General features: G+C 50.8%; 1 protein-coding gene across 2 annotated transcripts in view; it reads right to left on the bottom strand.

Moving 5' to 3' along the window:
• Positions 1–10,695: 10,695 nt before the first annotated feature.
• Positions 10,696–18,688, bottom strand: part of AGPAT3 (1-acylglycerol-3-phosphate O-acyltransferase 3) — a 107,693-nt gene continuing 99,700 nt past the window's right edge. Inside the window, exon 9 of one of the 2 annotated variants that reach the window (XM_079923197.1) lies at positions 10,696–11,333. In XM_079923197.1, the coding sequence (XP_079779323.1) occupies positions 11,232–11,333 (102 nt within the window). In that variant the 3' untranslated portion in view covers positions 10,696–11,231. Of the gene's footprint in view, positions 11,334–16,615; positions 16,772–18,688 lie in introns of those variants that run through there. The other variant, XM_079923198.1, reaches the window with a different exon arrangement.

Raw genomic sequence — 18,688 nt, 5'->3', positions numbered from 1 at the left:
AGGGGATGTGTCAATTTCTGCTTTCCTGCAGCCATTTACAGGTGGGCCTGGTCAGGGTGTTTCTGGTGAACTGAAGAAAAGGTATTTTAGCTTAAGCTCATGCATGGGAGGCAGGGTTCCCAGAGATGGGCCATTATGTTTACCTTAAGTTATAGGCAACATCCTTCTACTGATTAACTTGTGGCAAAAGCAATAGAACATAAAGATTAAAGTAAAAGAAAGATCCAGTATGAAGTCAGATTTGTTTTTCCCTATTACATAAAGGGTGCATGGGAGCTCTACATACAACTGCGTATGAATCTACACGGTCTCAAAATAGAAGTTTGATAAACTCAACTGACTTTCAAGATGTAACACACGAGTTTCCAAAGAATCCACCAGGTAAACTGTGTATTGCTTTTACCGTTCCACAGCATGCCAGCTCCTCTAACTGCACCTCCTTCGCTCACCAGATGTTCAGGAACATCGCCACGGGCAGCGCTCGGCAGGGCAAGGCAGAGTGGTCCTGAGCCTCTGGGGCAGGTGTTTCCTTACATTTAACCAAGCCTTCCCTAAATGGTAGCCTCAGGGGAGCAAATAGTCCACAAAAGGGAAATAGGAGTAGTAATGATTATGTGGAGAACTAATCTCCCTCATGAGTCATAGAGGAAATGCCATATAAATTTTTTTCTACTAAGTTAATAAAAACTTGGTTGGGGGTGGGGGGGGGGCTGAGGAAGGTGAGGGTGTGGGAAAGCAAGCAGCCCAGCACACCTGGACAGTGGCTTCTCTGCCTCGGTGGATTCTCTGAGATGCCACCTTTTTACACAGCAGTAGCGCCCTTTCATCCTCTGACCCAACAATTCCATTTCTAGATCTCTTTAAGGAAACAGTCTCTCCCAAACCTTTATGGATAAAAACACACGTGGCAGCGTTGTTGGAAATAGCCAAAAATTGAAAACAGTGAAAATAAATAATAATGACTATGTTATATAAATTATGCTGTGTTTATTTGATGCACAATTATGTCACCATCAAAATAATGTTTAGAAGGTGTTTATGATAGTCTGGAAAATCGTATAATGTTGATTGTTTTTGTTTTTTGCGGTACGCGGGCCTCTCACTGTTGTGGCCTCTCCCGCAGGCTCAGCGGCCATGGCTCACGGGCCCCCCCACTCCGCAGCATGTGGGATCTTCCCAGACCGGGGCACGAACCTGTGTCCCCTGCATCGGCAGGTGGACTCTCAACCACTGCGCCACCGGGGAAGCCCTAATGTTGATCGTTAAAGTGGATTCCTGGATCATAAAACTTTCTTCCTCGCCATGACGATGATTGCTACTAGCACTGTTTTCCCCTCCTTATTGGCGTGGTACCTTTGGTGAAGTATGCTGAAAATTGGAGGAATCCGCCACTCCCCAGCTGGAAGAATCTTGGAGGGATAGAATTAAACAGGTTGAAACTGAAGCTTTAGCAACAGAGAAACCGACAGTCAGTGCCTGCCTGTTATCATCTGAAACCTGGATATCTTTAAGGCCTTTGGACCTTTTTAAAGTCTCTGGAGCCTTTTAAAAGGAATAAACATTGGCTTTTAAAAAACTAAAAAAAAAAAAAGTCTTTAACAAACATGAAGGTGTGATATGATCACCACTACATAAAAGTAAAAAAAAAAAAAAAAAAAGAAAGAAAAACTATTTCAAAAGAGATTGGATGGAAATGCATCCAACTGTCTTGCCCTGGCGGTGACTTCGCCCTTTTTCCACCTTATCTGCATTTCCACTTGTCTGTAAGGAGCCCGACTGTATACAAAAAAGAACAGAGCCGCACTGCACCGCTGGCTAGGTAGCTGATTCTGAGCAGGATACTTGGTTTTCTTCCCTTTTCCTGAGCCTCAATTTTCTCAGCTGAAAGCAGGGATCATGATAGAATTTTCCCCTCCAAAACATGTGTGCTATGCAATTAATTCCCTCAGAACCCTTGAGACAGGTATTCCTATCTCCATTTCACAGATGGGGAAGTAGAGGAACAGACAAAGGAAGTGCTCACCCCGTGGCAGCTCAGAGAACAGCCCCTGGTGCTGGGCCTCTCCAGGAACACGGTGAGTGCGCTCGGGAGCCCCTGGAAGCCACAGCTCCGGGAGGTGGCGCCTCACCTCATCCCATCCCTCCCTCCGGGAGGACCCCGAGGCACAGCGGGTTAAAGGGCAGAGCTGGGGGACAAACCGGGCGGAAGCCCCAGCCCACCTGCCCTCCTCGTAGTCTCAATAATGGGCTCAGGTCACTGTTCACTGTTACTGGCTTTGTGCATCACTTTCCACATTTGTTTGTCTAGACACAGTATCCTCTTCCCAGGTTTTATTCTGCATAATGTGACTTAAATAATTAGCAACAATGAAATCAAACCTGGCACTGTGGATGGCATTTCCGGACATTCTGTTCAATGCGCCTATTTTTAGCTCAGTTGCTTCTTTCTTGGCTTTCTGACAGGCTGGATTCTCGCCCTCTCCTTTCAAGCTGAGGTTATCCCCCAAGAGGCCTTTCCGTGCCCAAACCTCCCTGGGTCCCTCACCTGGGTCCCTGCCGGATGCGGACAGAAGGCAGGGGCAGGAATGACCGCTGTGCAGGAGGTCCCCACACGGCCTCCCTCCACCTGCTCCACCAGGGGGCCGCCCTCTTCCCCGGTGGCAGAAGTCAGCTCTCGTGCCAGCTACTGGCACACCTAATACCGGGGGCCGGGGGCAGAAGAGAGTGGTGGGCGGGAAGGCTGAGCCGCCCAGAATGCCAGCCTCCAACGACACCAAGCTCCACGGGCATAAGCAGGAAGGGCGGGGTCAGCTAACCCAGATCTCCGGGTGTGTCTCTTCCCCCATAAGCCTCCGCTCACAGTGGCCTGCGTGGTGACTCAGACTCCAGCAGCCACGTAGCGTGCCCCAGGCCCCATGCCCACAGCTCGCTCTGATTCAACTGCAGCTGGGCGGCCCTGGCACGGGTAGGGTCCCGCCTCCAGGACCCGCTGGGGCCTCCAGTGCAGCCTGAGCAGGAAGTGGTGGGAAACCGATACCATCAGGCCCTCCCTCAATGAGCTGGGGGATCAATGTGCAAACCTCACAGTGTGGGGTGCACGGCTCCCAAGCGGGCCCGGTGGTGGGTCGAGCCCACGGAGACAGTGAGCTCAACGACAGTCACCGTTGCGCGCCTGGTCCTTGCCCCCCTCCCCCACGCTCTTCCTCCTCTTTCTGGGGCCACCGACAAAGAAAACCCACCTGCACCAAGTCTGGCTCACGCCCGACCTGACCTAAGACGCAGCCTGATCCGTGTCATGAAGGAGGCGTGCTGCCCTAAAGTCTGAGATGGACGCATCTGTGGCCTGGTCACTGAAAAGCAGTGATTCGTTGATTACCTAAATGTTACATGTTTAGTGTGCTGACCAGGAACTTGGCTGGCTCAGAAAAATCACGCGTAATGAATGCTTTGTTTTTTAATTTAAAAAAAAATTTTTTTTGGCCTTGCAGCTTGTGGGATCTCAGTTCCCTGACCAGGGATCAAACCCATGCCCGCAGCAGTGGAAGCACGGAGTCCTAACCACTGGACCACCAGGGAAGTCCCCAAATGCTTTGTTTTGAACATCAAGAGTACTTAATAAATAGAAAACGCTTTTTCCCCTTGAATCCTTTAATGAATGTGGAAGCAATATTTGAGGACCATGGCCCTGAAGGAGGCCTGGCAGTTGGCATGGCCTGGCCGCCCTCATGTCTCTGCCAGCTGTCCCTGACCGGACAGGCCAGGAGCTCCAGAACAAAGGTGACAGAAGGCGACAGAGCTGTGCCCACACAGTGTCGGTGGTGAGCTTGCCAGTGTCTGTCTGCCCTGCTCTTGCCACAGCTGGCACAGAGGCCCCAGGTAGGTTTTCTGAACGAGGGGCTCGCTGTTGTCTCTGGGGTCCTTGCTGCCGTCTGGGCCCCAGGGCTGCTTCCCCAGGCCCAGCGGCCACCTCTGACCCCCGGCTCCTCCTTGCCCCTGCCCTTCCTTTGCAGAGATTTCTACAGACCCAGGCAGCCAGATAAGATGGCGAGGGCGAAGGAAGATACGCTGTCCTCCCAGAAACCTCAGACAGGGCATGTTCTTTCTTCAAGGCTACTGCATGGAGGAAAGGAGTAGACGGTTGTTTAAGATACAGCCTCAGGACTTCCCTGGAGGTCCAGTGGTTAAGACTCCACGCTTCCACTCCAGGGGGCACGGGTTCCATCCCTGGTCAGGGAACTAAGATCCCACATGCCGCGGCATGGCCAAAAAATACCCCCCAGAAGATACATCCTCATGTCGGGAGACACAGAGAAAGGCTGGCTCTGTTGGTAAGAGGGGCGTTGACTCTGCCTCTTAGTCCATGGCAGAACCAGTGCCAAAGCAACCATATTCACAGCCCAACAAGATGATCAGTAAGGCAGACGTGAGGGAGGCATTTCCAGCATAGCTACAGGGACAGGCACCACCTCTCCACGTGGCCCTGGAACATTCACAAATGCCGACCGTACACTTAGCCACGGAGAAAACCTCAGTAACTTTCCAAACTGTAGGAAAATACAAGATTTTCTGATCATAATGCAATAACACCAGAAATTGATAACAAAATAAGGAAACAGAAAAGTCATCCTACTTGGAAATCTACAAATTTTTTCCTAAACAACTTGGGTCAAAGGGCAAATAAAAGCCAACTGCACAATTCCTAAAAATCAAAGATAATGAAAGCACTACATGTTAGGACCTGTGAGCAGTGCTTTATGGAAAACACATCGCCTTAAATTCAAATATATCAATTTTTAAAAGAGGAAGAATGAAAACAAATGAATTCATCACTGAATTAAAAGATTAGTAAATGAAAAACAAAAATAACTGATAGGAGAGAAGGAAGGAGTTACCAAAGAAGGTATACAGAATGCCAACAAACAGATGAAAGGATGCTCAACATCACTAATCATTAGAGAAATGCAAATCAAAACCACAATGAGGTATCACCTCACACGGGTCAGAATGGCCATCATCAAAAAATCTACAAACAATAAATGCTGGAGAGGGTGTGGAGAAAAGGGAACACTCTTGCACTGTTGGTGGGAATGTAAATTGATACAACCACTATGGAGAACAGTATGGAGGTTCCTTAAAAAACTAAAAATAGAACTACCATACGACCCAGCAATCCCACTACTGGGCATATACCCTGAGAAAACCATAATTCAAAAAGAGTCATGTACAACAATGTTCACTGCAGCTCTATTTACAATAGCCAGGACATGGAAGCAACCTAAGTGTCCATCAACAGATGAATGGAGAAAGAAGATGTAGCACATATATACAATGGACTATTACTCAGCCATAGAAAGAAACGAAACTGAGTTATTTGTAGTGAGGTGGATGGACCTAGAGTCTGTCATACAGAGTGAAGTAAGTCAGAAAGAGACAAATACCTTATGCTAACACATATATATGGAATCTAAAAAAAATGGTCCTGATGAACCCAGGGGCAGGACAGGAATAAAGAGGCAGACGTAGAGACTGGACTTGAGGACATGGGGAGGGGGAAGGGTAAGCTGGGATGAAGTGACAGAGTAGCATTGACATATATACACTACCAAATGTAAAATAGATAGCTAGTGGGAAGCAGCTGCATCGCATGGGGAGATCAGCTCGGTGCTTTGTGACCACCTAGAGGGGTGGGATAGGGAGGGTGGGAGGGAGACGCAAGAGGGAGGGGATATGGGGATATATGTGTACATATAGCTGATTCACTTTGTTATACAGCAGAAACTAACACCATTGTAAAGCAATTATACTCCAATAAAGATGTTTAAAAAAAAAAGGAAGGAGTTAATAAAGACAAAAGAAGTGAGAAAATAGAAAGCTGTAGAAAGAAATAATCTGGCACTTTGGAAAAAGTAAGTAAGTGACTAGCTAATTGGGTGACGGAAAAGGGGAGAGAAAGTACAAATACACAAAATAAAAATGACAAGGTGAGAAATAACCACAGAGACAAAAAAATGTCTTTCATTTAAATGACTAATTTGTACTAATTAATTTAAGCAACTATTTGTTTAAAATAAAATTTAAACCATGATGAAATTTAATTTTCTAGGAAAAAATTGACTCATAAACATAGGAAGACCACACAGATAATTTCCAAATAAGAAATAGAAAAAGTAGTTTAAGACCCCCCCGAATCCCACCCAATCAGACAGTTTCCCAGGGAAAGTCTACCCATCTTTAAAACTACTCCATAGCATAGACAAAGAAGGAAAACTTACAGATTTTTTTAACTGAAGAAGTGCACTATTGATGCCAAAACCTGATGAAGACTGCATACAAAGAGAACTCAGTGTAACTTACAAATATCAATGCTAAACCCTTAAATAAAATATTAGCAAATAGGATCCATCAACTCTCTTTTTTTAAATTAATTTATTTTTGGCTGCGTTGGGTCTTCGTTGCTGTTCACGAACTTTCTCTAGTTGCGGCGAGCAGAGGCTACTCTTCGTTGCGGTCCATGGGCTTCTCATTGTGGTGGCTTCTTTTGTTGCGGAGCACAGGCTCTAGGTGCGCAGGCTTCAGTAGTTGTGGCGCACGGGCTCAGTAGTTGTGGTTCGCGGGCTCTAGAGCGCAGGCTCAGTAGTTGTGGTGCACAGGCTTAGTGGCTCCGCGGCACGTGGGATCCTCCCCGACCAGGGTTCGAACCCGCGTCCCCTGCATTGGCAGGCAGACTCGTAACCACTCTGCCACCAGGGAAGTCCGATCCATCAACTCTTAAAGAATAATCTATTACCAAGTAGAGTTCGAAGCAAAAGTGAAAAAGCAAGTTAATATTAGAAAATCTATTCATATAACCCATAATGTTAATAGATTTAAGGATAAAACCCTTATGATTATCTCTATTCATTCAGAAAAAGCATTTCCCAAATTCATCAGTCATTCTTGAAGTTAAAAAGAAATGCTTCATAAGATAGGAATTGACGGATTCTTCCTTAATTTAGCAACAGTATAACATTATACTCATATAAATACCAGCCCCAAACTCAGCACTGTACGTAATGAGGAGACTCTGGACTTCCTCCCGTTAAAGTCAGAAACAAGACAGGACTCCCCAATACCATTACCCCTGTGTAACACTGAACTAGATACCCATCATCAGCGCCATCAGGCAAGAGAAAGAAATTAGAGGCATAAAAACGATCACTATTTTGGAAATCAGATTCAATAAAGAATCCATTTTAAATGAGCACAAATAATAAGAGAGTTTAGCAGATTTCTTTTAAAATTAAAATAAGGACTTCCCTGGTGGTGCAGTGGTTAAGAGTCCAGCTGCCGATGCAGGGGACATGAGTTCGAGCCCGAGTCTGGGAAGATCCCACATGCTGCAGAATGGCTAAGCCTGTGTGCCACAACTACTGAACCTGCACTCTACAGCCTGCGAGCCACAACTACTGAGCCCACGTGCCACAACTACTGAAGCCCGCGCACCTAGAGCCCACACACAGCAATGAAGACCCAATGCAGACGAAAGAGTAAAATAAAATAAACTGGAGCAAGTTAAAAAAAAGCCCCCCCAAATAAATTAAAATATATTAAAATTAATCAATATTATGTTAATATACAGTAGACTTCATATATGTCTATAGTGATCGGCAGATTGTGTGTGTGTGTGTGTGTGTGTGTGTGCCGTGTAGAAGATATGGGAGAGAGAACCTCACAATAGCAACAACAAAAAAGATAAAGTATCTGTGAATACCTGTAACAAGGAATGTGCGAAATACGTGTGAGAAAGACCTTCAAAGACCCCAAAGTTGATTTGCATGCTCTTGGCTGGGACAACTCAACATCGTGGATACGCCAATTCTCCCTAAATTGACTTCTAAATTTAATGCAAGCCTTATAATGAAAAGTACCAACAAGCTTGTTTCTCTGCTTCTAGAAAAGCTGATTTCAAAAAAATGATATGAAAACTAAACAAAAGAGGACAGCCAGGAAAACCCCGTAAAGAAGAGTAACGAGCAAACCCTAAAGCACCCTCGTAAAGCGTTCCACGAAGCCTTAATAATTAAAACGAGTGCAAGGGACTACGTGCTGCCCACAGAACAGCAGAACAAAATTAGAAAATCAGAAATAGACCCAAATACGTATGGGGATTTAGTATGTGATAAAGTTGGAATTTCAAATCAAAAGGTAAAAAAATGGACTTAAATGAAAATCGTTTGGAAGTGTAAGGAGAGACTGAGAGGCACTGAATAAAGAAATACAGATTGTACTTTGGTTCTTTTTATAACTATTTTCAGCAATGGGGCCGAATTAGTGCAACAACACAAGCAAGAAGACTTTCCTGTTCATTTATCTGCCTGCTGCCCTGTGGCCGCCACACTACCCGGGCTGATTCTGTGTCTCAGGGGATTCTCATTGAGTGCAGTGATTTTTAAAAATACCATCTATTAGCAGGTACTGTGTGCTAAGGGATTTACATACATGTATCTAATTGAATCCCAGCCACTGACAAAATAGCTCTTATCTCCATTGTATCATTTTGGATCTATTTATCAAATAGAATCAATACCAATTATAGAGCTTCTGGGAGGCTTATCAGATATTTGAAAAAGAGTCATCAAATAGACAGACATTTAATAAATTATGTTGGGACAACTAAGTACCCAAGTAGAAAAAGATCAGATTAAATCCTCGCCTCAGGGAGATCAAAAATTTACACGTAGAAGGGACTTCCCTGGTGGTGCAATGGTTAAGAATCCGCCAGGGATTCCGTTTGATCCCTGGTCCGGGAAGATCCCACATGCCGTGGAGCAACTAAGCCTGAGTGCCACAACTACTGAACCTGTGCTCTAGAGCCCGTGAGCCACAACTACTGAGCCCGTGTGCCACAACTACTGCAGACTGCCTGCCTAGAGCCCGTGCTCCGCAGCAAGAGAAGCCACTGCAATGAGAAGCCCACGCACCACAACAAAGAGGAGCCCCTGCTCGCCGCAACTAGAAAAAGAAAGCCCGCGTGCAGCAACAAAGATCAATGCAGCCAAAAATGAATGAATGAATTTTTAACAATGTACACGTAGAAAGTGAAACCACGAAATCATTAGAAGAAAACACAACAAATTTCTTTACGACCCTGGAGTGAAGAAGGCCTTTCTAACATGTGTCAAAATCCAGAGACCAAAAAATAAAAGGTTGATGAATTTGGGTAAAAATAAAAACACATGCCTGGGAAAAGATATCATAAGCAAAGTCAAAAGATAAAAGACAAGCTGGAAAAAAAATGGTAACATATATCATAAAGGACTAATCTTCCTAATATACAATATATAAAGAGCTCCTACAAACCAAGAAGAAAAAGAAAAACCCAATAAAAAGAGGTGAAGACGTGAACCACTCCCACGCCAGTTTGTAAGAAGTAGGTCCTCAGGTTACCCATAGCTTTTGCCCAACTTGGCCACCAACTGAAAGTTTCCGTGACCCCCTCCTGGGTCCAAATAATTTGCTAGAGTGGCTCACAGAACTCAGGGAAACACTTCTTTTCATTTACCAGTTTATTAAAGGATATGATAAAGGACACAGATGAAAACCCAGATGAAGAGATACACAGGGCGAGGTCTGGGAGGGTCCTGAGTACAGGGGCTTCTGTCCCCGGGGAGTTGGGGTGCATTACTCTCCAATTATGTGGATGTGTCCACCGAACTGGAAGCTCTCCAAACCCACACTAGTGGGATTTTAGGAGCCTTCCTTCCATCAGCGTGACCGATTATTAACTCCATTTCCAGCCCCCTCCTTCCTTAAGAGGATGGGAGGCAGGGCTGAAAACTCCAAGGTTCTCGTCCTGGATTGGTCTTTCTGATGACCTGCCCCGACCCAGGAGCCACCCAGAGTCACCTCATTGGGACAAAAGATGCTCCTGTTGCTCTTGTCACTTGGGAATTTACAAGGGTTTCAGGAGCTCTGTTCCATGAACCCAGGACAGAGCCCAATATAAATTTTCTGTTATCTCACACCCATCAAACTGGCAAAAATCCAGTCTGACAACACACTGAATGGGTGACAGGGTGGGAAACTGGCCTCCCGTGCAATGCTGGTGGCCTCCCATGCAATGCAGCCACTTCTGCGGGTGTGGACTCGCAGTGTCCATCAAAATGACAGGGCCTTCAGCACCATCGGGTCAGACCGCCAGCTGCTCAGAGGAGGGGTGTGGCCGCCGGGCCTGCCTGTCCATGGGGAGTAGGGGAAGGAGACACGAGTAGACAGGCCCTGGGAGACTGGGACCTCTCCATGCGTGCTGGGTTATAGGGCGAGTGCATTAAGTACTCAGAAAAACTGGATTGACTGTATTTAACCTTTCCTCTCATTGAAGAACCCTCCTGGAAATGGAGGGATTTTTCTCATCTGAACTTTACATGCAGACAGACATCCCACTCAATAAAACTGGGTGGGTTTGGGGTTCTTTATAATAAAGCGATGTCTTAAGGACTGTCTTTGAAAGCAGGCAGGCCCGGGGCTTCCCTGGTGGCGCAGTGGTTGAGAGTCCGCCTGCCGATGCTGGGGACGCGGGTTCGTGCCCCGGTCCGGGAGGATCCCGTGTGCTGCGGAGCGGCTGGGCCCGAGAGCCGTGGCCGCTGGGCCTGCGCGTCTGGAGCCTGTGCTCCGCGGCGGGAGAAAAGCAGGCAGGCCCCTTCCTCAGTGGCGCGGCCCCTGTGTCCCTGGCAGAGGATGTATGGTAACCACGGCAACTGCTGCACCCGGCCTTTCTCAGGCAGCTGTCACTTCCTGCTGTCACTCACTGGAGGGTCCTGGGCCCACGGGCCCCTCACTTCCCAAATTCCTCGCCAGCCAGTTTGCTCAGGACTCACTTCCACCAGTGGAGGTCCAGCCTAGGGGCCTTTGGGCTCTTCAGACTCCCTCCAGGCAGCCCTCCTGAGAACACAGGTGCTGGGAGGCCGTGCACGTTGGGGAGATGGTCGGCTGACACCCCACAGCCTGTCACGGCCTCTGCCGTGGACGCTGCCAGGCCAAGTGTGCACGTGTCCAGCTACCCTCCAGCCTGCGCTGGCTGCACAGACGACGCGCTGGCCCTGACCTTGTCAAGCTGCAGAGCGGGTGAGCACGGACCTGGCTGTGTTCTCATCGTGGGCAATGACTCCCTCCTTGTTTAGGCCGCTGTTAGGGTTCCCATCACTTGCAGCTAACGCCATGAGGGTGGGCTCTGCTCTGTGATGACTAAGTACTCAGACAAGGCGCCACCTGCCGGGCTTGGGTGCAGGGCACGGCTGGCTGGAGCCACGAGGTGAAGGCAGGGTGCTCTGGGCTGCGCTGGTCACGGCAAAGTCCTGCAAGAGAAGGCTGGACTCAGAAGAGAGGGGCCGCTCTGAAAGCAGAGGTGCACAGAGACAGCTCCTACCTGAGAGGAGCCTCCGTCCCCGGCCTGGGAGCTGCAACCCCAATCCACACGGTGGCCCATACCCCGGCGCCTTGCAGGATTGCCAGAGCCAGGTCCTGCAGCCTAACCTGAGGCTGGGACTCGCCGGGAGCCGCTGGGGGCGGGATGGGAAACGGTATGTTTGACGCGCTTGGTGCACTTGGGTGGGAAATGGGCCGAACGGCAGCCTCAGCCCTGGCAGCCCGGGGTCCGTCCTGGTGCCGTGTACCCGTGCAGACCCTCAAACCCGCTCGCTCGGCAGACACCCCTGAGATGAGAGAAGCCGGTGACAAAGCTCAGGGCGGCAGCATTTGCCCCCGGGGCGGGGGGGGGCAGCGAAGGGAAGGCGGCAGGAGGCGGAGTACATGCTGATTCCAGGGCCCTTGGGAGAGACCTCAGGGATCGATCCTCCCAACACCACCCAGCACCTGGCCGGAGCCGAGGTCATGCATTTTTAAGTGGCCATTAGCCTGGGCCACCCCCTAAGCGGGTTGCGTAGCCGCGGACGCGCCAGCTGCGTGCCAGGAGGGCCCTGCGTGGCTGCAGGATGTGGTTTCACCCCTCCAGAAACAGGCCACTGTGTTTATCCTCGCTCTGTCCACGTCCCCACATGACTTCTCAACCTTTGCTGGCAAATCAGGTTACGAGTGAGAGGAACGCTGGGCCTGGGACACAGTCGAGTCCCCCGGGTGCATCTAACCTCGGTTCCTGAACTAACCAGTCTCACTCCCTGTACGTTTGTTAATTCTTAATTACTCTTGGGGTCCTCGGGTTCCCCTTGTTTGAACATAGTGTTAGTGATGAGATGCTTCCCTGATTTAAATGATGATGGTTCCGGCCAGTTCTGGTTTCAGGCAGCGCACTGGCCCGGGCCCTCAGCGGGGTTCTCGGGTTCTGTCCCTGGACAGTCAGTCACCCCACTTGTAATTGGCCTGTCCTGAAAATCGGGCCCAGGTGACTCACTGCCCATGACCAAGGCGTTTGTTTCCGAGGATGTGGGACTTTCAGGGCTAGAACCAGGACAGTCTCAGGAACACTGGGATGGTTGGTCCCTGAATCACGAGAGAGGCACCGCCTCAAGGCGATCTAGCCACGCGACTCTGACGGGTCTCCTGTGCTGACAAGGCATGGGGTGGGAATGGGACCCCGAGACTTAGGAGGGAAAAGCGCACCAGACCTGCCCGCAAGTCGTGAACTCCAAGCTGCCCCGAGCTCTGGGCCGGCAAAGCAGCCTCCCTCTCCCATATGAGAGAGAGCACCCACCCTTCCCTGGAGGCCTGCAGAGGCCTTCCCTGAGTCAGGCGTCCCCCAGCTGCCACCAGTCCTTGATTCCAGAACAGCCACAAGGGCCAGGCCTGAGCCCGGCCTGAGCCCTGCCTGAGCCCAGCCTGGGCCCGGCCCGAGCCCGGCCCGAGCCCGGCCTGGGCCCAGCCTGAGCAGGGGAACACGGGCTCTGCTCGCTTCGGTGCACCGTCTGGCTCCCGCGTGGGAGTGGTCCTTGGGGACTGGACAGTAGGGGCAGGGGTGCAGAGCATAAGGCCAGGGAGGGAAGAGGCTGCGGAGCTGGGCACTGTGCCCCAGAGCTCGGGATCACCAGCGTGCTGGGTGGGGTGTCTGGGGTGCTCCTGACGTGCTGTGGACGGGCTGCCCAGGGGCATGGCCATGGTGACGCCCTGTAGCACATGGAGATGCCAGCGCTGCCTGGGCAGGGCGTGGAGGAGGGGCCTGGAGGCTCAGGAGGTGAAGAGTTCTAGCAGATTCACACGTGTGGTTGGAGAACCCGCCATCTGACTAGTGTTCTGAGGAAGGTCAGAGGTCCCCCCCACTCCACTAAGGCAGAGGAGATGCGGTAGCGTGGGGCACTGCCGTCGTGGAGAAGCTCAGGTGGCCGCCCTCCACGGCCAGTATGGTGGTCGAGGATGCTCCCACCAAACTCAGCTCCCTGGTGGCAGCGGGAACAGCCCCACAGGAAGGTCGCAGCCCAGGACCCTAGGATTCTGCAGTGATGCCATGCCTTTTGCATCAGGGAACTAAACGCTGTTTGCAAAGCGGGTCTTGGGTCCTGGTACATCCTGATGGCCTCAGCATGGGATGTCAGGTGTGACCGGAACCGTCCTTCCCAAGATAGGTGCTCTCAAACAACTGGGTCATAGGACGGGCAGGGGCAGCAGCGTCTGTCCCAAGATGGAAATGGGATGTTTGGTATCAAGCCTGAGCACGAAGAAGTTACACAGACCGTGGTCCCGCCCCTCGTGTCACCTCTGTCACCCTGACACCTCCCTCTCAGCCACACCTTGCCCCTTGGGGGTGTCCCCTAAGTCCCAAGACGCTACTAGAGGGAGCATCCTGGGTCTGATTCACGAGTGGCTCAGCCTCGTATCACGGCACCAAAGGAACATGCCCAGCGACTGCAGCCCAGCCCACGCAGGTGGCCCTGAAGACCAGTGGGCAGAGATTAGAGAGATCGCTGCGCCGCGCCTTTGGACAGAGGGAGGGGTGGCTTGAGGTGATGCCACGGGAGGACTTCTGGGCAGCGATGAATGGCTTGGCTCACTCACTACTCAGCTGCCTGGAAGCAGCAAAATCGGAAAACCAGATCCAGAAGGTTCGGGGGAAAGGCAACCATGGGATGCCTTAGGGAAAGTGGATTGGTCTAAGGGGCGGCACAACACGTGTGGATCTCTGTGTCCTGCCAACGTCCACAGAGAACATCCATCGCAGAGAAAAGCCAGGTGGACAGATGGCTCATCGGGCCATCGGGCAGGCGTCAGCATCTCGCTCACTGGCCACTGCACGAGACAGCTCGTGCCCCCGATCTCCGAGGATGACGTGGCCGAACGTCCAGCCCGCCAGCAGAAGACTGATGCGGAGCCCATGACAGTGGCCTTTTCCCAAGGCGCCCAACCAGCCAGCTGGGGGTAGGTTGGTGACAGGAGACCTCCAGCCACACTGGAGAGGGCAGTGAGTCGTCACCACCAGAGGCGACATCAGCTCCAGCCAGGGGCTTGCTCCCCTGCCCCCAGGGCCTGGGCCCGCTCTGCTATCCAAGGGTTCTTGAAGTGCCGAGCTCACAGTCAGGAGACCTCACGCATCACAGCCTCAGACCGGGGACTCACTTCACAGCAGAAGAGCTGTGGCCACAGGGACCACTGCTGTGTCACGGGTTCCCCATCCCCCAGGGCAGCCAGCCCCAGAAAACGGCCTGCAGAGCCAAGGCTCAGCGACTGCGGGGTAGGGCGTTAAGCTCCAGGACACGGTCTATGTATTTAACCAAGAGCGGAATGTACAGTCATGTCTCCCCACAGCCAGACTCCCCAGTAACACGCCATCGGGGACCCACGGTGGGGGGCAGGGTTGGGTCCTCTCACCATCGATCCCAGAAACCCACTTGCGAAATGTGTGCTTCTCATCCCTGCGACCTTAGATCCTGTTGGGTTAGAGGTTCTGGTTTGGGGGAACCGTGGAGGATGCTCCATGGGGGTTACACTAAGTACTGCACAGAAACAAAGCTATGGCCACCTCCGGTCACTTAGCGTTCCTCACGCCAGTGGCCTCATAATCAAAGAAAGGCGGTACCTCCCCGGAGAGCGGCCTGGCCCTGCGTGTGCTGGGTGAGGACGGGTATGTCCAGAACTCAGGGACTCTGGGTCTTTTAGCCATTCGTGGTTTCGTGGGTACAAAATGTTTCAAGTGTTGAAAGAACAGCAAAAGCACAAGGCGGAAACGTGATACTATATGAAAAAGAGAAGTGTTTTTTCCCTTTTAAAAAACATAGTGATGAAAATGTAAATTTTAAGACTCGGTGGACAGTTTAGAGAGCAGATTAGATGCGATGCTGAGAGAATGTGCAAACGGACAGATGGACAGAAATGCCCTGATGCAGTGCAAAGACCCAGAGGTGGAGCACGGCAAAGAGGGTCTGAGACCTGGGAATGGAAAGGCAGGTATAGCTCGCCTGGCTGGAGCTGCAGAGAGAAGGCGAGAGGGAATGGGACAGAGGCAATGCGTGAAGCACGGTGATGGCTGAGAAATTTCTAGAACAGATGAAAGACTATCTTCTCAGATGCAGGTCAAATTTCAAGCCAGATAGAAATAAATTCATGCTCAGACATATTCTAGCGCCGCTACAGACGGCGAAGACAAAGCGGGCAGGATTTTACATCAGACAGAGAGAAAGGACGGACTAGCAACTGGTGGTGGGGGGGAACGATAAGATCCTGTCCGCTGACCTCCCGGCAAGAAAAGTGGAAAATGTCTTAAAATACTGAGAGAAAGCAATGATGCCTTGTAATTACCGCACAGCTAAAACTCCCATTTCAAAACCAGGATGAAATAAAGACATTTGCAGAAAAGCTACAATTGAGACGTTTACTACCACTGGGCCCACTCAAGGAAGTTCCCAAAGGTTTGTTTCGAGGAGAATGAGCCCAGGGTGGGGTCCTAAGATGAAACAGGGCCGAGGACCCCAGAAGCTGCAGATGCAGGGAAATCCAGGCAAATGGGAACTCACTGAAAATAGCAACAGTGACTTTGGGGGTAAAAACGAGAAAGACGGCTTCCCTGGCGGCGCAGTGGTTGGGAGTCCGCCTGCCGATGCAGGGGACGCGGGTTCGTGCCCCAGTCCGGGAGGATCCCACATGCTGCGGAGCGGCTGGGCCCGTGAGCCGTGGCCGCTGGGCCTGCGCCTCCGGAGCCTGTGCTCCGCAGCGGGAGAGGCCACAACAGTGAGAGGCCGCGTACCGCAAAAAAAAAAAAAAAAAAAAAAAATCTATCTATATATATATAGATATATAAAGACACAGATCAGTTAAAAGGAAGGAAAAATTATACACTAGGCAAGAAAAGTAATATGTAGCTGTATTAACATTAGATTCGATTTAGAGCAAAAAGCAGCTCACCCAGAAAACAACTGTAAATTCCTAGGCAGCAAGCAATAGAAAACAAAAATGGACAGAACTTCAAGGAGAAACGGACAACGCCAACTTTGTGCGGAATTTTAATATCCTTCTCCTCCTGATAGATTATCAGGTAGAAATGAGCAAGGATATAGAAAATTGCAAAAATGAAAGTAGCGCGCTTGATTTAAGGGACACACGTAAGACTCTACAGCCCAGAGTGGGTGGCCGGTACTTCCGAACAAGAGGTGTGCACCATCTGTACGGAAAAATCATAAAACTTTATTGTAAGACGTGAAAGAGGATTATATGAGAGGAGGAACAGAATGTTCACACACGGGAAGAATCGATGCTGGAAACGGCCGTCCTCCCGAGTTCATCCAGCCTCGTGCCAGTGAAAGTTCCAACAGGTTTCGTGGGTTTTTAAATAGTACTGAGGAGCTGATTCTAAAATCTGCGTGGAAGAATAAAGGTTGTTGAATAACCAAGAAAAATTTGAAGAATACAAAACAAGGGCTTGCCTTACCAGATGCCTGGACCACTTGTGACGCCACAGCCTTCAGAAACGCGGGGCCGGTGGGCCAACCGCACGAGATAAGGGCCCAGAAGCAGACCCCGCACGTCAGGTCAGGAGGCCTGCGGTGACCCTGGGAGCCCTGCTGACCAGTGGGGAAGGGCAGGATCTTCAAATGGTCCTGGGGTGACCTGTTCCCCAGGCAGAAAACGTAAAATAAAATAGGATACTTCCTTCTTTCTTTTTTTTTTTTTTTTTTTTTTTGCAGTACTCTCAACCACTGCGCCACCAGGGAAGCCCTAGGATACTTACTTCTATTTGCCATCCCCCAGATTCAGTTCCAGGTGGATTTCGGTTCAAAGCTAAACATTACAATTTTCAAAATAGAGTGTGAGAGAATCAGTTATGACTTCAGGAAGGGAACGGATTTCTTAGCAAGGCACACAGTGTCCCAAACCACAAAGGAAATGATGAATACATTCAGTTCCATTCAATGACAAAAATTCTGTGCATCAAAAGACACAAAAATAAAGGGAAAAAACGAACAGAAATGAGAAGACTTTGGTAATGAATAACACCACCAAAAACATGAGTGCTGCCGACTTATATAAAGAAAGTCCAGGAATCAATAAACAGAAGGCCAGCAACAAATTCGAAAAGGGAGGGAAGTTACAACACTTCTGCAGAGGAAGCTCCCGCGGCTAACACGCATGTGCTGGGGCTGGACCCGCCCCCCCCAGTGGTCAGGGAGGCGTAGGCTGAACCACACGGGACCCCTCGCACCCCTGAAGGGCAGCACTTACACTCGCCGTGGACCTGTGACCGCACACCCATGGGTGGGGGTTGGGAACAAAGGGAAGATCTGGGAAAGCAGGGCCTCCTTCCTCCTCGATGTAGCCGTTCCAGCCCCAAACATACGCCCGAGGGTCTCGCACCAGAACCAGAGCGCAGAGAAACGTGGACGGAAGATTCACTGCAGCCAGAAATGGTGCACCTGTGAGTCCAACAGGAAAATGGACTCTGACGTGTTCGCACAAAGAAGCATGATACGGCAGCAACGCTGGACCATGGCTCCTGCGCGAGTCCCCCCAGCAACGCTGGATGAGGACAGCAAAATGCAGGGTGACCCCTCAGTGCGACCCCCTTCCGCTCACCTGGGTGACGTCCTGAGAGCCATCCCGTGGAAGGCAGGGGCTGCAGGCCCGGGATACCACAGCCCGGCCCCTCTAGCTCTGCCACCTACTGCGGCAGTGTTTCCTCCTGGTTTGATGTGACATTTGAGTTGCCACATGTGAAGCGCCCAGAACACGGCCTGGCCCACGGATATCACCACGATGGGCCCCCGGCGAGGATGCGCGGGACGCCGAGGCTGCACGGCTTAGGGACGGGCACGTGGGCCTTCTTTTCACTCTTCTGTCCATCTTTCTGTCTGTTTCAAGCGGTTGATTGCATGGTTGCTTTGCTGGGGGCGCCTCGTTTTCACTTCAGCTCTTTTTCCTTCCCAAAGTTCATCTTGGGGCTTCCTTTCCAAACCACGCCCCCACCCCGAGCTCCAGGCCTTTAGGGCGACTCAGCACGGCCCTGGGAGAGTGAGCGCACGGGCCACGCGTGCTGCGGGGGACCTCCCCTGTAGTGCAGCGATGCCCCTTGGAAATTCCCCGCCTTCCCACTCTGCTGTGACCTTCCCAAGTTCCCTCTGGCAGCTTCTGTGCAGGTTGGCTTCCCTTTGCTCTCTAGCTCCGGTGACCCCGCATCAGGGCCTCCGTGCCCCTATGGGCCACGCCAGGGGGCAGCTAGCAGGACGGCCCTTGTCCCCCAGCTCCTTCCGCAGGGTGGTGAGAACTGCAGACTCTGGGA

This window comes from Stenella coeruleoalba (assembly GCF_951394435.1).
Source record: "Stenella coeruleoalba genome assembly, chromosome: 5".
NCBI lineage: Eukaryota > Metazoa > Chordata > Mammalia > Artiodactyla > Delphinidae > Stenella > Stenella coeruleoalba.
This window is presented reverse-complemented; position numbering and strand designations above follow the sequence as displayed.